Source organism: Lygodium microphyllum, chromosome 25 (assembly GCF_053477565.2).
Source record: "Lygodium microphyllum isolate KBCC chromosome 25, Lygodium_microphyllum_v1.1.10, whole genome shotgun sequence".
In the NCBI taxonomy this organism is placed as follows: domain Eukaryota; kingdom Viridiplantae; phylum Streptophyta; class Polypodiopsida; order Schizaeales; family Lygodiaceae; genus Lygodium; species Lygodium microphyllum.
The window spans coordinates 41,549,392-41,574,251 of record NC_141159.1 but is presented as its reverse complement, the minus strand read 5'-3'; the positions used below and the strand labels follow the sequence as shown (position 1 = coordinate 41,574,251).

Sequence of the window (24,860 nt, the reverse complement as noted above, 5' to 3'; positions counted from 1 at the left end):
TATGGCGGCACGGCCCAGCCTCTCTATCCACAACGGCCCCTCCCCCGTTTAAATAGTGGAGGGAGGGGGATCTTCTCCTCCTGCGTGTCGACACGCATGTCCTCCCTCCCTCCACAAGCTCCACCAAGGACAGCTCCTTCTATTTCCCTCCCCCTCCAGATCGTCCGTCGGCTGGAGGGATAAGGGGGAAAAAAATTAAAAAAATTTCGATAAGTCCCAATTATTTAGTTAATGGGGAATATTACACTCAAGGTCAAGGAATCTGCCCATGACGACCTATCTCTTTCTTCTTATCAACTCAATAAAAAGGGACACAAAGAGAGAGAGAGAGAGAGAGAGAGAGAGAGAGAGAGAGAGAGAGAGAGGAAGGGAGAGGGAGAGAGAGGCTTAGCTTTCTTTTTACTCATCCACTTCGATTTTTCACCTCTATTTCTCTCAATCAACTAGTTTGTATGCTACATTCACCAGTCCAGATGCAAGCCTTGGTGAAAAACTGACAATCTTTCTTCTGAAGACCTATTAAGTGGAGCTCCAGATCACGATCACGACTCGGATCTTGACCCTATCAGAACTCGCACATGATAGTGTCAAAACTAGCAAACAATTGTCAATGCAATCAGAATGCCACCAGAAAACGTTGATCCTTGAGTAGTGAAACTTTGTGATGTATCCAATTGCGCCATTAACAAAGAAGATACACTGTGTAGACCAAATGCCCACTTTTATCATTTATGTCTTGACGAAACCACACTGAACCAACACGAGTGGTTGCAACAAACAGAAGCCAATTGAGCAACTAATCATAAGGATTCAATGGGAACAATTTGGGAGGCATACCATATTGACTGTTAACAGTGACCATAAGCAAAGATTGAAGGGGTAAGTGTCCAAGCCACCCTAATGTACAATGTGTATGAGTCTAATTATCAACTGTAATGGAGGGACAAATTCTTTATTCCAAAACAAAAAGGAAAAACACAGAGTCTTGTTGCCAGGTGGCAGAGAGGACAAACTTGACCCAAAGTCGGATTGATCCAGGCCTCAAATAAAGTTGCCAGCTAAATAAATCAGCTCTTACTTGCAGTACCTTGAAGTGGAATTAGTCAGCTGCTTTTAACACAAAACTTCTTCTTATTCCTTTTCCTCCTCTGGCACCTTTCTATGGACGCGATAGGTCCACCACAATCCAGCAACAAGAGTCACAACACCAGCAGCCACTGCTATATTCTTGACAGGATCTGCAGGTTCATCTCTCGGTATGGACCCAGTCTCGGAAGTCCAGCTCTTTACAGAAGACTCCTCTGGATTCACTCCCTGATAAAATCCAACACACAGTTGGAAAACAGACTTTCATGTAAATTGAAACTAATCCAACTCGGTGATTTACAACTACATTGCTTTTCGGCTAGGCACACCTCATAAAACTCGAGATGGCACTTAAAAGCATACATTTGAACTACCAGAACTCCAATTTTCAGGCAGAATATTCGGAAGTACAATTATCTACCTGCCTAGCAGCCTTCTCAAGTTTCTCTTTCTCCATTTTCTGCAAACAAAGAGCTAACATCATTTCAAAACCATTATCAACACCAATATGAATCATAACTCATCCATTATATCAATGAAAAAGATCCAGGTTTAGAGTCTAGACACATTCACCTCAGAAGTTTGACTAGGAACAAACGAGCCAATGCCAAAAAGAATGAAACCCATGGAGATTCAACAAAGGAAAAGAGAAAGGAAGGCAATAGGTCAAAGTGGCCAGTTGCCCACCCCTTCTTCCATCCTCATTTGACCCATTGCCATCCACATCTGCCTTCATTCCAACCCTCCTATTCAGCGAGCCACGTCAGCCCCTGCTCCTGCCCATCCCTCTTCTCTCCTAGAGGCTACCCCCTCCTCTCCAGCCCCAGCCCCTCTCCCTCTTGTGTAATCTCTCCATATCCAGTCTCCCGCATGCAACCCACCCTTGCTATAGACAATCAAATGTCTTCAACTGTACTCTAAATTCAAAGTTTCACAGCAGCAATTCTTCATTCATGTCTGAATTTGGCATGCACACCCCCAAGACAGCCCTGCAAACCCTAATTTTCACTAGATTCAATCCAAAGAGCGGCAGATTGTGAACAGCAACACTTCAGGCCCAAATTCAAGTCCAGAGACAGTCATTCCATCCCCTGACCAAGCTGACACCAGCATTTACCAGACCAAATTAGGCTGGAGCCTGGCAACAACATCTACAGGCTGTGAGCAGGCTGAGAGAGAAAGAACAGCAATAGGAGGGAGAATGTTTTTTCTTGCCAGAAGGTTGCTGAAACAGGTCATCCAGCTGCTCTGACTTTTCTGCCCTTTTCCCAACCTGCATGGCCCCCTAATGGAGCTACTTGCAATGAGAACTCCTAAACTACTTAACCAATGCTCCTGTAACTTGATATAGCACCACTAAGCCTCTAGAAAGATCGATTCACTTTGGTGATTGTCAGCTTCCCTTTGTTGTTGCTGCACTTTGATAATATCTGAAAACCATCTACCCAACTGCCTAACCAATGTTCTTGTAACTTGAAATAGCACCACTGAGCCTCTATAAAGAACGATTCACTTTGGTGATTGTCAGCCTCCCTTTGTTGTTGTTGCACTTTCATAATATCTGAAACCTAATCTATGCAACTGGTCCATATCAACAATCAGCTGATCCACTACATAGTTATTGCTCATTGTGTGCCCCTACACTATCTGAAACATGATTTGTATCTACCCAATGAGCTAAGAGTCATCAAACTAATACAAGTCAAAATACACTATCCATTGGACCAGCCATGAATCGATGTTCATCTCATCACATTCCTTCTTTTCCCCTTTAAAGGGATCAGGTTGGAACTAAAGAGGCCACGTCCTCATGGTTACAGGCACAAATGGAAAATGGAGAGCATGCAACTTGGCCAACTACCATTGCATTTCTTTGACTTGAGCTTGTAGAATCCCCACAAGCGACAAATCTCCATTGGATTTGAAAGAAGAAGAAGCTTCAAGATGCTGCCCGTGCATGTGTTCAAGCATCCTCCATGTGTTGAGGTTCACTGGGAACGAGCGCATCAAAAGGAGATACCTTGGGAGAAGTCATGGTATCGATAAGAGAAAGGCATAGAGAGAAAAAAGGAAGTTTTGGAGAGAGAGAGAGAGAGAGAGATAATTTGAAGATCAAGGAGTGCGAAAGAGGAGAGCAGATTGTAATAGAAACAATCCGCAAAAATGAAAAACGGTCTGCATTTAATGCAAGTCTGAAACCTTTTTTTGTTTGTTTGGGTATCAGGCAAGCTTTAGGTGGACAGTAAAACAGATCCCTTAACTAAAGTCTTTTCAAAAAACTTTAGACTTTGAAACATCCCCCTTGGATCCAACCTACACAGAAGACATGACACAAGCCAAACTACAATAAAAGGAACTGGACATCAAACTCACCTCCCAGCCATAAAGCCAAACGGACTCGCCCCCAATCCTAGGAGCTAGCAGTACTCCACGTCACAACCACGTCCCAAGGTTTGGTGTCCCATACCACCAACCCACACCATCCTGGTGTACAGATGTGTCGGCCAATGGGCCAAGAGTCCAAAAGTGGTGATCACACAATGAATGTGCACAATAGGGCCTTCGTTCTATAAATAGAATCACATGTCCTAACTTGAAGTGTCCTTAGTGCATTCGCACTAAGTCACTTCGTAACCACCATGACCAACACTACTAGCATCCACCCGAATGTCCAAGGACATAACAAACTTGATTCAGCCCATTTTTCTTCTCACGAAAAGAAATGTGTACATGGCCCAAAAAATTTTGACCACACTTCTCTCAAAAAAGGCCTACCTTCCATATTCATACACTAGGAAGGGAATTGCCCCTCCCAGCCCACATTGCCAAAAGTCACCCTCTCCCCCCCCCCCCCCCACCTTGTTAGCAGATATTAGTCAGCTCATGGTGTGAGTCTGTGTGCAGAGGCTGGGCATTTTATGTAGCATTTTATGCAGTATTTTATGGCACATTTCTGTGGCCATTTATGATGTACTTTTAGCATTTATTGCTGGCCGACCAGCATTAAATGCTGGCCGACCTGCATTTTATGCTCCCCACTTTTGTGGCTATTTATAGGGCTCCTCCTCCACAGTCTGTGGTACTTCAGCCATCAGTGGAGATCCTTCTGGGAGAGAGGAGCCGGTGCTGAGGAGCCCACGCAGCCAATGACTCACCGTTGTATGCTGCTGTCTCGTGTTCGATATGGATTCCATTTCCCGAGCATACATCTGAGTTCTCATCTGTCTACTGTGTTCATTCTTTCTTCTGTCTTGTGTTTCAGCATTTATTTCAGCATATTCTTTACGCTTCCATTGCTGCACCACTTCTGACATGGTATCAGATTTCAGGCTGCAACCTATTTGTGCTGTGTTTTCTTGCTGATTTCAGGATTTACATCCTTCTTGCTGATCAGCCAGCTGTCCTTCCTGCTGGCGACTGCTGATTTGCTGCTGGCGACAGTGTTTCAGCATTTGCGTTTTGCGTTTTTCTGGACAGATTTGTGTTTACTGCTGTTCCACTCTTTGCTGCCCGTGTTTCCTTCATCAAACTGCTGGCAACAGTCTTTAGCCCCTGTTTATTCAGTTTGCACCCTGCGTTTTGCTGTTTACAGCATTATTTTTGCCTGTTTTTCTGATTATTCAGCCCGTTTTTGCTGTTTTTGGCAGTTTTTGACTGATTTTTTCACTTTGTGCAGCAGCTTTTGGCTTATTCTGGTCAGTCCTTGGGTTATATTGCATGTGAACTCACTATTTTTGGTGTTTTTGGTTGCGTTTTGGCTGTGCTCACTCTCCAAACGACCTTCTTTTCTTCTACTTCTCTTTTCTACCTCCTCCAGATGGCCCCTCCGTGCACCTCAAGTGAAGATAAGTTACATGGACCTGATTATCTCACATGGAGTGCCGTCATGAAAGCTTGGTTTGTGCAGAAGCGGCTATGGTACATCGTCTGTGGAGCTCTTGCTCGACCTCTCCGTCCTTTTCCTCTTCCTGAAGACTTTGATGAGGACAACCATGAGGAAGTGGTGCTCACATGGGTCTCGGACGATGCCCGTGCTTACTCGGCGTTGCTTTGGTGTATTTCTAAAGCGGTCTTACCGGCGGTTACCTCCTGTAGGACGTCTCCTGAAGTATGGCAGAAGTTGCAGCAGATGTACGAGACACCTTCCACCATGCGGGCCGTCACACTTTATGGCCAGCTCCAGCAGATGAAGTTTGAGCCGAAAGATACTATTCAGTATTTTCTTCTTCGTGTTACGCAAGTACAGGACCAGCTTCGGCACATGCAATCTGCTCTTCCCGAGGTGCATCTTGTCGGGACGGTCCTCTACAAGCTCCCCCCGGAGTTTGATGGAGTGGCCAATGCTTTGCGGGCACAAACATCATCGACTCCTGTCAGTTTTACACATATGACCTCGATGCTTCTTGAGCATGAGGCATCCTTGAGATTACAGGGGCGGCTTCCGGCACATTATGGAGGTGAGGCTTATGTAGCTTCAGAGAGGGGTGACGGGAAGAAGAAGTCAAAGGCCCAGTGTTACCACTGTGGCAAGAAGGGACATTTGCGAAAGGACTGCAAGAAGTTAGCGGCTTCCAGGAAGAAGGAGCAAAAGACGAAGCGGGATGCTGACTCTACCGATGAGTCCTCTTCTTCATCAGACTCCGACTCCGATCCTCCGACCAAGGGGAAGTCCAAGGCGCGGAAGGGATCCTCTTCTTCGGATCGCGGGAAGGGCTTGGTTGCCCCTTCCTCGGCTGCTTTCTAGTGGTGGTGATGAGGTCATCCCTCACGACTCTCTTATGCCAGAGAGGGAGTGTGAGCGGGTGTTGGTGGGGCTGCAGTGCCTCATCTATATTTTGATATAGATGCACAGGATCCAGAGAGGGATGTCCCTGACGCATCGACGGTATCTGGCAGTGAAATCCTAGAGACTGGTGTTGATTTTTGGGTTCATGATGAGCTGTTCTTCTTGACAGAGAGCGAGAGGCTTTCGTCTGGAGCTCACATGAGAGGACACTTTGGTGGTTTGGCCAAAGGCCGGGAATCCATGGTCACATGTTCAGAGACATGTTTGGCAGATTGGCTTTGTCTGTCCTGAGTGACATAGGTGACATTACACAGAGAGCTGCTATGAGTCTTCTCTATTTTCAGGTGTTGTTGGTATGATCGACATCGACATCAGATACTCTCCGAGGCATCTTGGTGGTGGGCTGGCCACTCACCGCTTGGACATCCATGGTCCTTCTGGTGTTTCTTTGTTGTGTAGTTTATGATTCTCCATCATTATTTTATTGTATCAGATCACACATGATCTGAGAGAGGGTGTTAGCAGATATTAGTCAGCTCATGGTGTGAGTCTGTGTGCAGAGGCTGGGCATTTTATGTAGCATTTTATGCAGTATTTTATGGCACATTTCTGTGACCATTTATGATGTACTTTTAGCATTTATTGCTGGCCGACCTGCATTAAATGCTGGCCGACCTGCATTTTATGCTCCCCATTTTTGTGGCTATTTATAGGGCTCCTCCTCCACAGTCTGTGGTACTTTAGCCATCAGTGGAGATCCTTCTGGGAGAGAGGAGCCGGTGCTGAGAGCCCACGCAGCCAATGACTCACCGTTGTATGCTGCTGTCTCGTGTTCGATATGGATTCCATTTCCCGAGCATACATCTGAGTTCTCATCTGTCTACTGTGTTCATTCTTTCTTCTGTCTTGTGTTTCAGCATTTATTTCAGCATATTCTTTACGCTTCCATTGCTGCACCACTTCTGACACACCTGTCCTAACTTGAAGTGTCCTTAGTGCATTCGCACTAAGTCACTTTGTAACCGCCATGACCAACACTACTAGCATCCACCCGAATGTCCAAGGACATAACAGACTTGATTCAGCCCATTTTTCTTCTCACGAAAAGAAATGTGTACATGGCCCAAAAAATTTTGACCACACTTCTCTCAAAAAAGGCCTACCTTCCATATTCATACACTAGGAAGGGAATTGCCCCTCCCAGCCCACATTGCCAAAAGTCACCCTCTCCCCCCCCCCCCCCCACTTGTCCTAACTTGAAGTGTCCTTAGTGCATTCGCACTAAGTCACTTTGTAACCGCCATGACCAACACTACTAGCATCCACCCGAATGTCCAAGGACATAACAGACTTGATTCAGCCCATTTTTCTTCTCACGAAAAGAAATGTGTACATGGCCGGAAAAAATTTGACAACACTTCTCTCAAAAACGGTCTACCCTCCATATTCATACACTAGGAAGGGAATTGCCCCTCCCAACCCACTTGGCCAAAAGTCACCCTCTTCCCCCCCCCCCCCCCCCGACTTGAGGACTCTCTCCCTTCCACCCATCGGGTCCCATCCGTGCCATTTTTGCTTGATGTCTATCCACGGACATTTGTCTTGCGTCGAGTCCCATCCGGCCTAGAGACTTTTGTTTGTGTGTGTGTGTGTGTGTGTGTGTGTGTGTGTGTGTGTGTCTCTCTCTCTCTCTCTCTCTCTCTCTCTCTCTCTCTCTCTCTCTCTCGCACCCCCCAATAGAGAGGGGAGATCATTTTAGTCTCTCTCAATCTTCATAATCAATTTCTCCCCTTGATGACTATAGGGAGATTACTCTCTCTCCTTGCACACAGTTCGCCCCTTTTTGACTTAGCAACTCTTCAAGAATCGAGTCCTTCCCTTACCACGACAATTCTCAAACCTGAACACTGATGTTTGCACCAACAATGTTAGCATTAAAATATGTGAACATTAAATGTTAAAACCATGCCAATGTTTAATGTTACATTCACATTAAAATCAATGCTAGAATTAACATTAAATATTAGGTTGACAATAATTACTGTCAATTGAAATTATGATGCTTATCGGGGCCACAAGGTTGCAGCTTCCAACGTTGTTCTACCAAAGCCCTAGGGTGGCAACTCCCCGAACTTTGATTATCAAAACCACAAAAAATCCTTGCACACAAGCATCGCCCCAACACAAAACCCGAGCACAAGTACAAAACAAGAAACATACCTTACTTTTGTACCCACCACCTGCAACATGTCCCCCATGCACTTGTAAGAAGGTCTGCAAGGTTATCATCTGTATGCACTTTGACAAGCTCAATGCTCTTGTTGTCAAGTACATCTCTAATGAAGTGATACTTCACCTGTATGTGCTTTGTCTTTGCATGAAAGACAGGATTCCGTGCTAGCATGATAGCACTCTAACTATCATAATGGAGAACAAGTAACTCTGTGATGCCAAGCTCTCCCACCAAACGTGAAAGCCATAAAGCCTCCTTGCATGCCGCAGTGGCAACCACATACTCTACCTCTGTAGTAGACAATGCAACACACTTTTGTAGCTTGGAGATTCAAGAGACTGCTCCTCCTATGAAAGTAAACACACACCCAAAAGTGGACTTCCTACAGTCCGCATTACCAGCATAGTCTGCATCCATAAAGCCAACAACAGATGCCTTCTGCTTTCCAAAGTAGATACACAACTCCTTTGTGCCTTTGAGGTATCTCATAATACCTTTCACTGCATCCCAAAAGCTTCTTGCCAAGGGTTGCCATATATCTACTAACCACTCCCACTGCAAAGGCAATGTCAGGACATGTAGCAACCATAGCATACATCAAACTGCCAACAACTAAAGCATATGGTATCTTGGCCATTTCAGCCTTCTCATCATCAGATGTAGGGCTGTCCTCTGCACTAAGTTTCACATATGGAGACAATGGAACCCCAATTGTTTTCCCCCCCTCCATATTGAAACGCTGCAAAACTTTGGAGATATACTCCTACTGAGATAGATAAGAATAAGCCTTTTGATCTATCTCTAAGTATTCGCATGCCAAGAATGTGATTTGCATCACCCAGATCCTTCGTGTCAAAGCTGCCATGAAGACTTTGCTTCAATGAATCCAAGGCATCAGTATCCCTGCCAGCAATCAGCATGTCATCAACATACAAAACCAAGATAATCAGGCTGCCTTCTTGGTGTACAAGCAATGTTCCACTCGACTTCTATAAAAGCCTTGGGATTACATGAATGTATCAAACTTATGATACTATTCTCTTGGTGCTTGTTTCAGCCCATACAAACTCCTTTTGAGTTTACATACCAATTTTTCCTTCCCTTGTTCAATAAACCCTTTCGGCTGCTCCATATATATGTCTTCATGCAAATCACCATGTAAAAATGCAGTCTTTACATCCATCTGTATGAGCTCCATATCCTCAATTGCAACCAAGCCCAAAATGGTTCTCAATGTAGTCATCTTGACTACAGGAGAGAAAATCTCATCAAAATCAATTCCATGCTCCTGCTTGTACCCCTTTGCAACCAATCTTGCTTTGTACTTTGGTGAGGAACCAGAAATGACCTTCATCTTGTAAACCCATTTGCATGGAAAGATTTTCTGCCCTTTAGGCAACTACACCAAGTCCCAAGTGCCATTTTTTTCAAGAGATTCCATCTCTAACAGCATGGCTTTATACCATTTCTTGTTGTCCTGTCTGTCCATTGCTTCCTTGAAGCAAGACAGTTCACCATAGTCTATCAACATGACATAATCAGCCACACTAATTACACTAGAAACAAACATGTCACGTTGTCTAGTAGCTCTAGACAATCTCGTAACCCAATGGTTATTGTTTGCTGGCTATTCCTACAAATTTCCATTTTCAGTATGCTGTCCTGGCATTTCAGCCTGCAAATCAACATTAACAACTTGTTGTCCTAGCTGTTCCTACACATGTAATGGCTCATTTTCATGGGCAATAGCTGGCTGATCATTTCCACATCATTTCCTGTATTTACAGGTTCATTTACAATAGGTATTTGCCACAGTACAGCGGGCACATTTTGCTGTCCAAAATGTATTTTTTCCCGGAATACAACCCTACGGACCTCCTCAGTCTTTTCAAGTTGTTTATGCATGCAAGCTTCCCGGAATATAACGTCATTGCTGTGAACTACTTTCCTTTTCTCAGGATCCCACAATCTATACCCCATTTCATCCTTGTCACCATATCCTAGGAAAATGCATTTACAAGACTTTGGCTCAAGTTTGCTACGTTTTTCTTTACGAATGTGCACAAAAGCCTCACAGCCAAACACCTTCAAATGAGCATATGAAGGTGGCTTGCCCGACCACGCTTCATGGGGAACTCCCCCCCACAAAGACTTGTTTGGTGACCGATTAATCAGGTGAACGGCTGTCATAACAGCCTCTGCCCAAAAACCATGGAATAATGCAGCATGAGACAACATCGTACGGACCTTATCCTATATGGTCCAAATCATACGCTCTGAAACTCCATTTTGGAGCGGATTATGAGGAGCAGTGAGCTCCCTCTTTATCCCTTTGTTGTCACAAAATGCCTGAAAGGTCTTGGACACATATTTCCCACCATTGTCAGAGCGAAGACACTTAAGTGTCTTATCTGTCTGATTTTCAACCAATGCCAACAATTTTTTAAACTTATCAAGCATTTCATCCTTGCTACGGATAGGGTAAACCCATACCTTCCGTGTAGCATCATCGACAAAGGTGACAAAATATTTCTTTACTCCTGAAGATAATCCTGCCATTTGACATACATCCGAATGTACTAACTCTAGAGGAGAAGATTTCAAAGAAATAGACTTTTTGTGAGACATCTGTGCATGTTTGTCATAAAAGCAATGATCACAATGCTCAAAATCAACATAACGAAAACAAGGCAAGTAACCCAAATTAGAAAGCACTTTTATTCATGTTTGACTCGTGTGTCCCAATCGGCCATGCCACAAAGAAATGCTTGGCTGCTTGGTCACGGCAACAACATGGTTATGCACACTGGATACATGAAGTGGATACAAAGTATCACTCTTGCAACCTCTGGCAATAACCCTAAATCCCTTACAGATCTTCCATTTTCCATCACCAAAGGTGATATGAAAACCATCATCATCTAGCTGCCCTATGCTAATCAAGCTCTTCTTGAGCTGAGATACATGCCATACATGTTGAAGTGTAAAGACAAAGCCGTGCTGAAACTGTAACTGCACACTGCCAATACCTGCAATTTCACATGCACATTGTCCTCAAGATGAACAACACCATGTCGACCCCCTGTATAGGCGGAAAACCACTCACGATGAGGGGTGACATGAAAGGAAGCACCTGAATCAAGAATCCAGGTATGCATATCATCATCTATATCTGCAAGTAAAGCATGTGCACCAAAGTGTAAAGAGATAAAGAGTACATCACTCCCACTGTCACTGTCATGAGTGACTACATTCACCTCTTCAATTTTTACACTGCTCTTCTTAGGCTGACTGTCCTTCTCTTCCTTGCTATCATCTGTCTTCTTGCCTTTTTCTTTCTCTTTTTTCCATTTGTAGCAGTCACGTTTAAAGTAACCCTTCTTGCCACAATGATGGCATTCAACATCTTTGCCACGTGATTTACTACGTCCCTTGCCATCATATTTGCCCTTTTGCTGTGATCTGCCCTTAGTATGCAAAGCACTGAAAGACTTACTGGATGCATTGTTCTGTCGATTCATCTCTTCCATAAGTAGAGCACTCTCTACATCAGCATACAAAAGGATCACATTAGAATTGCTCATAGCAGTCCTGAATGTATCCCAACTCTCTGGTAGAGTACAAAGCACGAAAGTAGCCTTAAATTCCTCATCAATCATGAACTTCAAGGCTATCAGCTGGCTGAAAATGGAGTTAAACTCACTCAAGTGAGTAGACATTGCTGTACCCTCTTTCATACGCAAATCCATAAGCTTTTTCAACCAACACACTTTGCTTACAGCACTCTTTTGTGCATACAATTCTTCCAATCTAGTCCATATAGCATATGCAGAATCCAAACCTTCAATGTTGAAGAGCAAGGCATCAGAAATCGATAGCTCTATAGTTGAGTGTGCAAGCTCATTTAACTCATCCCAATCATCTTGATCCATGCCCGCAAGCTTTGCCCCTTTGGTTTTGATCGGCTTTGCCTGCTTTTGTAACACGATATTATAGCATTGCGTTTGCCAAACTACAAAATTATATGCACCTTCAAGCTTCTTTAAGTGCATCAGATTACTGCTGTCATTGCTGCCAGCCATGATTTTCGGCCCAAATGTGATCAAAAAACCAGCAAATGCAGGCCCAAACTATCACCCAAGTGACCAAGGTACAAACAAGTACCAATCAGCAATAAATGACCACGCAGAAGCATAGATTTCAGATCTGTAATTAAATTTTCAGATGCACCAAACCATGTGCTACAGCATTATCCAACTGATTACAGCTATTCCAAGGGCATATGCATCACATTACATGAGGAATCCCAAAATTTCAGCTGCAATTTATGTTGTATGTGTACCCACAGGCATAAAATTTGACACGAACGGTCAAAAGCCCCAAAATTTTGTGCTCAAAGCATCAAACACACATCTGCATTTCCTTGTTATGCATAAGACATGCCAATTTTGCCAAAATAGAGCAATTTCAGCAAAATCCCCAAATTTTACCAAGTGTTGATGTCCAAATTGTGTGGAATTCAACCTGCATGTACATAAAATGACCAAATGCTGCACAAATTTTGCCCAAACTGCAAAAGCCCCAAATTGCACGGGGTCCAATGTGCCTCAATGTCGAGAAATTGGGTTAATTTCAGTCCAATTTGTGCATGTACATTAAAAGCCCCAAATGTTGGGGACAAAATGTCACAAATTCCTGCAATTTCCGAGACAGATATCACTATTGCATCTTGCTCGCACCAAATCTAGACAAATCCCCGAATTTTCCAAGTCATGCGTGCACTAATTTCAATGAAATTGAAAGAATTTCACTAAAATGTGAAAAGCCCCAAAATTCCCGAGCAAATGTGTACCAACTTTGCAATTTTTGAGTCAAATTGTCCAATTTTGTGTTGAGATCCCCAAATTTGGGAAAAGCCCCAAATTTCTCGACCAATTTTGCACAGACCTAAGATTTTGTGCTTGCGTGCGCAAAACCCCATCAAGAAAGGGGTAGAATCTGTTTTTTCCTTTGAAAAAAAAAAAGAAAAAACAAGAACGTGGCAGTGGGTCCGTTGACCCCACGTCCATGTCAAGTGTCACATCGCCTACCCGACCGCCATCCCGTGATGCCACGCGCTGGTGCCTGATCGCTGGCATGGAGTGTTTGGTGCCCGCGTGCCCTGTCGCGACGACTGCTACCGCCGACCGCTGCATGTGCCGTCCGCTGGACCTGTCTATCGGCTGCCTGCTGTAGCGTGGTCATTGCTTGGTCGCCTGGTGTTCGTCAACGCTATAGTCGCACGCCTGGTCCACACTTGCAACAGTCGACTGCTACTCCCACTACCCACTACCTGCACGTCACGTCTGCTGGAGACGCCCGTCAGCTGTGACTGACAACACCGTGCCTGCTGCTCACGCCTGGCCCTGTCGCCTATGATTGGCAACACGATGCTTGCAGCTCACGCCTGTGACTCTCCTGCTTGCCTTTGAGCTGTCTCATCAAAGCCACACTGGTCTTCTGCCGCAGCCTAACGATCTTTTGCAACACCTTATACTCTGATACCAATTTGTAGGGGCCGATTAGGCACGAAGATCGAGACAGACTGTCCTGCGCGCAGTGAGAGCCAGAGTGAGAGAGAGCAGAGTAGAGAGTGAGCCCGTTTGTAGGTACAATAACAAGTGTGTATCTTTAGGTTTTTAGATAGATATATATGTATAAGTACAAGTACTAAGGGTGTGTTCACACCCGACCACATTTAAAAGGCACGAGGCCTTTATTCCCAACAAGCGTTGGACACTTTTAAAAGATTTCATGCTTTTGTTACCACACAAAAAGGGCTTAAGTTAGAAGCTATAAGAATGGATAATGAAGGTGACTATGTTTCAAATGAATTCAAAAAATTTTGTGAGATGCATGGCATTAAGAGGGAGTTGATAGCTCCTTACAATCCTGCATCAAATGGCGTGGCTGACAGATATAATCGCACACTTTGTGAGAGAGTCAGATGCATGTTGTCCACAGCTAATCTCCCATAGCAATTTTGGAAAGAGGCTCTTAAAACTGCAGTTCATGTGTGCAATCGATCTTCCAATCGTGCATTGGAAAATGGCATTCCTAAAGAGGCTTGGTCTGGCAAACCTGCTTCATATGAGCATTTGTGTGTCTTTGGTTAAGATGCCTTTGTGCATATTCCTATAAATCAGAGGACTAAACTAGACATGAAATCCATCAAGTTCATCTTCATGGGATATGGAGATGAGGGAGAGATGGAATATAGAGTTTGGCTTCCTCCAAGATAGGAAGATAGTACGTAGCCAAGACATAATATTTAATGAGGCAAAGTTGCTAAAAAATGCTACACATGGTGACCTTGACAAAAAGAAAGTCAAATTTCAGCATAAACAGCCAGCCATTCAGCAACCATTAGCTGAAGATTTTGTCCATTTTGATGCTGAAAATGTGTAGCAACCTATTGTGCTACAGCCAGAAGATAATGGACAGCAAATTAATGCACATGATGGAATAGAACAGCAAGAATAGGACATCCTTCTCAATGAAAAATTTGGGAGCAGCTAAACAAATTTTGGACATGTGCATTAAAAGAGATAGAGAACAACACTTGTTTCTCTCACAAAACAAGTACATCAGCAAAGTACTTGGCAGATTTAATATGGTTGATGCTAAGTCTCTTGTTGTGCCTTTACCACCATATACAAAGCTTAGTAAAGTTGATTGCCCAAAAGATGATGGAGCTGCTGCTACTATGAAGGGCATACCTTATCCATCAGCTTGTGGTTCTTTGATGTACGCCATGGTTGCAACTCATCTAGACATTGCTCACGCAATGGGAGTTGTTAGTAAACTCATGTCTAACCTTGGCAAACCACATTGGGAAGCAATGAACTATATCTTTAGATACTTAAAAGGTACACAAGACAAGTGTATATGCTATGGAAAGGGTACACTAGAGTTGCAGGGATTCTGTGATTCGGACATGGCGAGAGATCTTGACAAGAGAAAATCTACCAATGGATATGTCTTTACTTTGGCTGTGGGGCTATTTCTTGGTGTTCAAGATTGCAAAAAATTGTAGCACCGAGTACTACAAAGATTAAATATATTTCAACCACAGAAGCTTCTAAGGAAGGTATTTGGCTTGGCCGTTTGGTCAAGGATTTTTTGTCTTTCTTCACGTACTCCAATGCTTGGTTGTGATAGACAGAGTGCAGTATGTCTAGCTAAGAATGCCATGTTTCATGCACATACCAAACACATAGATGTTCAGTATCACTTCATTCGACAAGTCTTGGATGATGACCTTGTCACAGTGACTAAGGTCAAAACCCAAGATAACCTTGCAGATATTCTCACTAAAAGTCTTGCAAAGGCTCAACATGAGCATTGCATTTAACTAGTGGGAGTTGGATGGTTTAAAGGTACCACTTCGAGTCTTTAAGTGGGAGGTTGTTGGGTGTAAAGCCCCTTTGGGTATAAACTCTGATTAATCTTGTGTGTATAAACTTATGGATGTGAACACACCCTTTACTTAACATATAAATACATTTTTATTCTTTGTGTACCATGCAACACACTGGTACACTCATTCGATTCCCTCACTCTCAACTCTTAGCTCTATCTCTACTCATTCTTGTCTCACACTCCATAGCACTCTCTTGCAACAGTCTATTGATGCCTCAACCCTAAAGACTACCGCCATCACTAAAGTTCTCACCATCTTTCACATGGTTCAAATTGAGCAGAGAAATTTGTACAAATTTGGGAATTGCACTAAAATTTGGTGATATTCAACGTTAAGTTACCGAATTTCATATTTGGCACACATTTCAAGACAAGTGAAGTGATACAACACCAAATCACTGTAAACTGCAAATTGGGTGTTGTTTTGTGCAGTGTGGATACACTTTTCCAGGAGATCGACAATTTTGAACTTGCATTAGTATCTTGTGTTGAGATTTTGATACTCAATTGAGTACATTTGACACTTCAGCTTGGAAGTGTTTGACTATTGAATTTGTGTATTTATTTGTAACAATGTCAAATTAGGACACCAAGGATCACAGCAACATTTTGGGAGTCCTCACTCAGGAGGATAAGTTAGATGGCACCAGCTATCTTCTATGGAGTTTTATGGTGGGTAATCTACTTGTTGCAAAGGATCTTTGGGACTATCACCAGTGATTTGCAAAGAGCGGGAGAGCTTGCACATCAGACACCTCAACGTGGTGCTAGAGGACAGCCAACTTCACCTCTTGTTGCCTCTGCTTCTCCTACAACAAATTAGAGGAGGTGGGATTCGAAGGATGCATAGCCTTTATAAATTGTCATTGATTGCCTTGTCAATCAAAGCTATTATCCCTCATATTCGGTCATATAAGACCTCTAAAGCAACTTGGAGTGTCTTGGAAAGCATGTTTGCAGCCAAGAATGAAGCTAGAATCTCTTACTTGCAATGAGAATTGGCTAATGTGCATATGGATAAGGGTGATAGCATAACTAATCACCTTACACATTTACAAGGTTTATGTGAGCAACTATTGAATATTGATGAGGTAATTTTGGATATAGAAATGGTGAATATCACTCTAAGTTCACTTCCAAAGTCTTACCTTGGATTCCACACCTCACTAAATTTATCTTTGCGAAGGGGCAACAACCACTTACATTTGTGGAATTTGAAGGCCTCTTGTTACAAGAGGAACAGACTTGAAAAATATTGCTATGTGTTCAAGTGATGTAGCCATGCTCTCACTAAATTTCGTAGAGGATTATGCATTTTTAACATGCAGTTATGACACATCCATGGCTAATTCTGCATTTAGTGCTACTAAAGTACAACATACTTGGTATTTTGATAGTGAAGCATCCAAGCACATCACTTCATGTACGTGTTTGTTCACATATGTGCACTCAACCCCTACAAGGAAGGGTGTTACATGTGCTCATAACAACAATTATGATGTCTATGGCATTGGTTCAGAGCTACCAAGTTCTAGGGGGTAAAGAGCCAATCTAGGAATACATGGCAAGTGGGGGTATACTGAGGTTTAAAGACAACGCATCTGTCACAGGGACGTGAAATTTTGAGATGCTTTAATCTTGCTAGTAACATTTGATTAAGTTACTAATCAAATGTGCAAGGTTGTTTAGCACATGTGATGCACATGGCAGTTATTTCATGGGAACGGGCCAAGGACTCCAAGGATACAGTGGGTGTTAAAGGCAAAAGTTGTATTAAGTTATGCCAACTGGGTTTTGGTGGTTAGTTGGTGCCAGGTTGGACCCTAGGACAATTGTTTGGCCATTAAGTGTCAGTGGTGACACTAGGGACTAGCATTAATTAATTAATTAATGCTAGTCTAAGGGTCAACAGAGGTTGGGAACCACTCCAAGTTGCAAACGGCCTAGCCAACTTCATTCCAGATGAGCATGTTTAATTTTGGGCAGGGTCAAAAGGGCTGAATTTAACTTTCAAAATTAATTAATTCTGAAAATTTAATTTAATGGCTGAAAATGCATTAAGAAGGCTGCCACTTGGCAAAACTTTCCCATGCAACTAGGGAGAAGGCTATTGGAGGGTGGTGGAAGCTAAATGGAAGCCATTCGAAGCTTGGTGGAGGGAGAGGTGATCAGATTTGGCTCTGAGAGGCGACGACGACTGATCGCGCGCCGCGACAGGACAGGGGGCAGCAGGTTTTCCCTGCCGCCTCAAGAGAGGCGGCGGTAGGAGAGGAGGGCTCATCAATCGAGCTAGTGATTTACCTCCCTTTTGAAGTTGTTGGTGCCATCAGATTTGTCATCAGAGCTACGAATCAGAAGATACATTTCAGCTGATTTTCTCTCTTTCTACAACATTCTCTCATATCTAGTCTATGCTCAAGTATTCTCAGCAATTCTCAGCCATGGGTAGCAGAGTACAGCCAAATTTGGTGGACAGCAGAGAGTTTACTGCTGTAAACCCTAAATTACAGTAGTAATTAGGGTTTAGCAACCACCTTGGGACCCATGTCATCAATCAAAGGCATTGTACACTGAAATCAGCACCGGAAATTTGTGGAATTGTGAGGATTTCAGATGCCAGCCCATCTATTGTGAATTTGGGGCAGCATTTGACCAGTTGGGGTTCCATTAGAGTAAGTCCTGGGTGAAAATCAAGGGGCAATTTGCCCAAATGCTTTGCTGATTATTGGAACAGCAAGGGGCTTTTGAATCAGCCAAGGAGATTGTGAAATCTCGACTTGTAATTTATCCATCAACAATTGAAATTAAAGAAGTACAGAAAGGGGCACTAGTTTTGGGGCCAACAGGGTGTCCACTGTCCAAGTTTATGAAGGTAAAGTGAGCATTTCAGTTTATGTTCATTTGCTAATTGCTATAATTAAGTGCTTAATCAGGTTAAACCACCCTATCCGAGAAGGAAGGCTGGTTTCAATATCTGCAAGGGCATTGGCAACCATGGCAAGAGCTTGTAATAGAAATCGGATCCTCTCTTATCTCAGTATGTGCACCACTGCCATTGCCTCTCTATGTGTGCTTTCCGTTCACTCCCCTTTTCAAATGAGCATCCTCATTGCATGCCTCTTGCTCGAATCTAGTATCCCACCAAGTGTCCTCCACCTCTTGTGAAAGATGTATCTTGGGTAAAATGCATAGGTTAGCTTTCAAAAAGGATGGTGTCATGCGTGCTATCCAAAAATTGTAGTTCATACACTTTGATGTATATGGTAATCATGTCTTGAATCGTATACCAACAAAGGCACTAAAGAAACTTTTGGGTATTTGGATACGTAGCCCATGCACACGTGCTAAAGGAGCTTTGTGGCAAGCTCAATGGCAAGGCCCTAAAATGCATTTTTATTTTATTGGCTACAGTTCAAAAAGCAAAGGCTATCATAGTATTTGTCAGTGAAGATGTTATTTTTGCTGAAAATGCAGCCTTTTTGCATGTTTAATTTGAAATGCCAGCCACCTGTGACTCGGATAATGTTTTCGAATCCCCCTTATCACTTTTTTGGAATCGGAGCCTGCCGTAGCCTGTAAATGACCGGACAGACTGATTATAGTAAGTTGTTGCACCACATGCTCCCAAATAGCAAGTACTTGATGATGTTTTGCCTCCAATAGTGGAACATGCAGTACAACAAGAAAGGGCTGCCGTAAATCCAGTAAAAACAGTCCCAAGATGGCTGTTGCAAGCTCTCTAAGAGAGTAAAATGGATGGTTCCTTACCTTAGCACCATAGAAACAGGGAACGGCCGTTCCGGCCTATAGGAACGGTTTAACGCGTTCCAGATCCTTGGAGTAGGTGAAACGGCCAGGGAACATTCCCTACCGTTCCCTGCCGTTCCCTGTTTGGAACGGCCATTCCAGGCCTGTTGACCAAAAATTTACATTTTTCCACATTTTTTCTTTTTGCTTATATCACACTCCTACTACATGTTCACCTATCTCCATTGCCTAATGTGCACACACTAATCTCTCTCTCTCTCTCTCTCTCTCTCTCTCTCTCTCTCTCTCTCTCTCTCTCTCTCTCTCTCTCATATTCAAAGTGTCAAGACAACCCACAAGCCAATTAGGAGCCCATGCAAAGCTCAAATTTGATGCATTATGAACTCTTGCAAATCACAATCAAATTTCAGCCTATTCTCAATTCCAAGGTAATCATCCATTTATATTGTCTAATTTCAAGGGAAACTAGAATAATTGGGGCAATTCATGAGCAATTTAAAGCTGCGGGGGTAATCAAGCCAATTTTGGGACATTTGGGTCAATTTGGAGCATTGAGGGGTATTGGGGCAATTAGAGGAACATTCTTTGGGGCAACTTGATCATGCAGGGCATATTTGGGGCACTTAAGATATTTGACGTTCCCCCCCATTCTTGTTCCCCCACCTTGGACGTTCCCCCCGTTCCAGGGGATCCCGCTCCCGTTCCCATTCCCCGTTCCAGGTAACTATGCTTAGCGCACTAGAAAGGCTATAGGACATGCAACACATAATGCAAGGAGGCTCATTTGGCTGATATTTCGAAAGTAGATGATTCTTGTGATAAACGTGTGTTCGTGATCTCATTGTTAGATGATGATGAGCCTACCTCCTTGGAAGAATCCCAACAACATGTACATTGGATGCAAGCCATGCAAGAAGAATTGGATTCTATTGCCACCAACAATACTTGAGATCTTGTTGAGTTGCCACTTGGCAAGAAAGCCATTGGTACCAAATGGGTTTTTAAACTAAAGCGCAAGGTTGACGGTACTATAGACAAGTCCAAAGCACGTTTGGTAGCCAAAGACTATGCACAAAAGAAGGGCACAGATTATGTGGAGAAATTTACTCCTATATCCCATATGAGTACAGTTAGGAGTGTCATTGCTATGGCTACAAACTATGGTTGGAAAGTACATCAATTGGACATCAAGACAGCATTCTCAAATGGTGACCTCCATGAGGATGTTTGTGTCAATCTCCAAGGTTTGTGGTGAAAGGCAAGGAGCACGTGGACTGCGGACTGCATAAAGTTCATTATGGGATTAAAACAAACTCCTCATGCATGGTACTCTAAGATTGATACTTGTTTGGCTAGCATTGGCTTCACAAATAGTCCAACTGCTCCCACTCTCTACATTAAGAATCAATGTCATGCTAGAATCTCCTCTTGAGGTTTGCCCACAATCAATCAACCCTTCAACACTGCTTTGACACCACATTAGAGTGCAACAAATGCGAAAACATATAGCTGGACTGAAAAGAGAAGACGTGAACATGGAGAGAGAGAGAGAGAGAGAGAGAGAGAGAGAACGTTGAAGACTGCAAAGTATGAATGCTGAAAACTGAAGAAGAATCTGTACAATGGGCTGTCAGAGTATCACCAACCGGAGATCTCTCTCTCACCCTGCCAAAAACTGAATTTATGTGATCCCTGGGCAAGCTGGCTACAAATAGCCAATTAAATAACATAAAATGCAGCAGGTTAGACAGCTGAAAACTGGTTGAATGCAATAAAATAATGAAATAAAATAATAAAATAATCAAAATCTGTTGCGATCAACTGCCTGCCTGCTATGTAGCACCTGCCACCCCTGTGCAATAAGTGCTGGTAACTGTGCTGAAAACTGTCCAACCTGCCTCAAATTGCGAAAATCTGCCCTAGACTGTCCTGACACAGCCTGTGCCCATCCTAGGAATAACCAAAACTCTAACAAGTACATTCTGTGTTTTCTACACACAAACCCTAGCATCACTTCACATCCTCTTCTTACTAGGTCTCCCACTTTGTGAAAGTATCAAGCTTTGCAATTATACTATTATATAACATCTGTAAATTTGCATTAGCAAATACCAGACCATTTCCCCTCTCCACACCAAGATGATTCCTCTTCTTTGAAGCAATAGGAGAGTATGTACTCCACAACTACTCCAACGAGAGGAGTTTACTACCTGCCTCAAAATGCCAATGGCCAATTGTTGCAACTTACGAACATAGAGCCTTAGTCCTCTCACCAAAAAGCTGCCCGAATCTTATAACAATTCTCCTATTCGTCCCCACCACCAAAAGAATCTTCAAAGATCCTATAGACTAAAAAGCTAGTCTCTGATCTTCCATCTAGTTCCCTAATCAAGCACTAGACGAAACCATATCAATCTCCAATCATCCTTAACCTCTATATCGTTCTCCTGACTCCTACCTTGGAACTCAAGTTGCACAACAAAAGCAATTGTATGCATAAGTGAGCTACAAGAGTTCCATCTCTATACAACTAAATGATGTATCTCCTCATATACCTCATCCTCTAGTGCCAACTCCTCCAACTTTTTATTCAACCTATCAATGGCCTCAAATACCTTGCCAAAGCAAGGCTACATAACATCCATGACCCACTTAAATGCACAGGTAGCCCATGATATGTATAAAGCTAACACAGAGCCTGTACAAGTCCAACAAACATACCAATGAAACCTAGTCGCTGAAGGGATTGTCCATAAGTTGCACTATGAACAATTGTCAAGCTGTATTGCCATCTCTAGGTGGGGATCAAAGTTGTGCTTCGTTCTAAATTTCAAAAGCAGTTCCCCTCTATTACTTGGCCTTTTTACAACACTCTTTGTCAATATGACCAAGCATTTGGCTAGCTAATAATCTTGACTTGAAGGTTGACAGAAACCAAGAAAATTTCAGCATCCATGATATCCATTGCGGGTATGTTTATGAGAGGGAAGCTACACTTCTGGATACAAACCTCTTTTTTGATGCGGTCCAACCAAACAGGAGGTCAAGGGCCACACGCATTGTAAATACACAAACCAGCATCCACCGTAACATCGGAGATATGTTTGATCAGAGGGAAGTTACACTTCTGGATGGCTGATGTTCCGACCAAAGCAGCAGCAGGTGCAGGACCATTTGCATTGTGCGCGCACTCCTCTCTCTCTCTCTCTCTCTCTCTCTCTCTCTCTCTCTCTCTATGAGGGAGGGTTAAGATAGATTAGCTTACCTTGATGTACATGGTCTCAGCGGCACGTTCTTCTTCGCTCAAGACTCTGCCAGTGCTGGAGGCCCGAGTTCCGAGTAAGGGTGTGCGCTTGAGGCCCCACCGGACGGCCGCAGCCCGCAACGCCATGGCTGCTCCCTTTCAATTCCCCTCTTTGAAAAAGAAAGGACTCCACTGCGTGCGAGGCTTCCGCAGACGCAAATTTCGTCTGCAATGGAGACCGCCCTCCTGCCGATCGTGATTTCGCTTCCGCTTCCGAAACTTCGAACTCCGAAGTCTCTCGGTATTCTCCAAGTCACCGGCGGACGCCGAACTTAAGTGCGTTTCCTTTTGCTTTACCCAAGCCAACTTAAGCACATCTTTCCCAGCTCACAATTATTATTGTAGGGTTTAAGGGCCTAGAAAGTAACACCCCCCAAAAAAACAAAACTCACCACACTCCAATTTAGCGATAAAAGTGTCTTCCCTCGAAGCATTCTAAAACTAACATGTTGTTGATAACAAACTATTGAGAATAAAGACTCCTGTGCCCTAGTTGTTTGTGTATTAGTTACGCTGATAATACTCGCACCATATATTATTTACATGTACACTACAAGTGGCGGACATTTATCATCGTCACTTTATTCTGGAATCTTTTAGTGATATTTAAATAAAGGGAAGGCTAATTACACATTGTGACTATTGGAGTTTCCACATCTTCTCTCTCTCTCTCTCTCTCTCTCTCTCTCTCTCTCTCTCTCTCTCTCTCTCTCACCATAGCTCTTGCTTTTGATCCATACTTCCACTTCAAAGGTCACTTCTTTCAACTGGTATTAGAGCCATCTTTCCCAAGGACTCAAGCCTGACCCAACATTGCTTTAGCTTGTCAAGAATATATTCAACTCACAATTTCAATGGCAACCATAGATTATTTACCCTCAGATATACATTGAGCTCTATTGTAATATTTTCCTCCCTCCCTTCGTATGACCCCTGCCTTAATTAACAAATTTTTTTAAAGAAGAATAAATGCCCCTCTTACTCACGCCACCAGCTAGCGGACGGAGGGGGGGCTGTTATGGTTTACGCGGACGGCATGGCGGAAGCAAGGGGAGTTGCAAGGAGGGCCGACGGTGATGTGGAGGACGGGTCGTCGTGGAGAATAACAACCACTCCCTCTTCCCCCCCTCCACCATACGCAGCATGGCATCCATCCACCTAACCACCCAAATGAGGATAAGGGGGGGGGGGGGGGGGGGGGGGGGGGGGGGACACTCTAAAAGCCCCTTAGGCGTAAGAAGGAGGGGGATTATGATCGTTACTCTTCCCTGATGTCAAACTAGAGAGAGAGAGAAAGAGAGAGAGAGAAATTTCCCATTTGGAAGCTTCCAAGCTTCCCCTTTCTTTTCCTCCCTCTTTGAGAGGGTTCTCACGGTCGATTTCCTTCACAAGGAATCAACTCTCATGTAGCTTGGGTGCATAGCCGCGAAGAAGAAGCCGAATTATACGATGCCTCCCAAGCGAAGTAAGGTCCAATCGAGCGTGAATCTCGCTTCAATCGATGGAGTTGTTGGTCAAGGAACCGCAACACTTGGTAACCAGGTGCGCCCCATAAATCCTACTTTGATGGGAACTCTTAAAAATGTAAATCGACTTCATTGGGAAGGGAGAAGTATTCTGGTAAAAATCTATGATAACTAATCACTAATTAGGTTACACTATTCAATCATGTTGGAAATTGTGTTTTATTGCACTCTAGCATGTTTAGAACGAACAACTTGCACAAAAGATTTTGCATTTATGCACACTGAAATCAAGGACTTTATTGATCGTATTCGTAATGCATTAGATTTATACACTAGCATTGGCATGCTTGAGAGGTGAAAGAAATTGAAAAAATGGGTTATTGGGACGATAAAGCATATTTATCATTGAGCGAAAATCGTACTTTTTGCATCACGAAATTTGTAAAATTGGAAAGGTAGGAGTAAAGGATTGAATCAAGCCCATGATGACTGTGAGTTGCTACGATAACAGTTAAGTATGTTTAGGTCATTGCAATGCTAAGCCGAGGTATTAGGCCCCTATAAACCTTTAGAGAGAAGTAGCTCGCACTTGCATTAGGCCTGATGACTTCGTGTTCCTCACACAAAAGAAAAATACAAGTCTCTATTTATTATTTGCATAAGTGTCTTGAAATGAATTTCCAAGAGTAGAACTCCGCATTGCATCATCGTCTTAAGAAGGACTTGCATCTAGATTGAGTGGTATCATGGACGGTT

The 24,860-nt window shown here is 43.3% G+C and overlaps 1 protein-coding gene across 2 annotated transcripts; it reads right to left on the bottom strand.

Moving 5' to 3' along the window:
* Positions 1–923: 923 nt before the first annotated feature.
* Positions 924–22,902, bottom strand: LOC148014132 (uncharacterized protein At2g27730, mitochondrial-like). 2 transcript variants are annotated; one of them, XM_087667128.1, is made up of 3 exons: positions 22,600–22,896; positions 1,508–1,546; positions 924–1,314 (listed from the first exon to the last, which is right to left on the bottom strand). In XM_087667128.1, the coding sequence occupies exons 1-3, from the start codon at positions 22,723–22,725 to the stop codon at positions 1,132–1,134; spliced, it is 348 nt and encodes a 115-aa protein (XP_087523254.1). In that variant the 5' UTR covers positions 22,726–22,896; the 3' UTR covers positions 924–1,131. The 2 variants fall into 2 exon arrangements, with proteins under 2 accessions (XP_087523254.1, XP_087523255.1); XM_087667129.1 differs by lacking the exon at positions 1,508–1,546 and having other exon boundaries at positions 22,600–22,902.
* Positions 22,903–24,860: the final 1,958 nt, after the last annotated feature.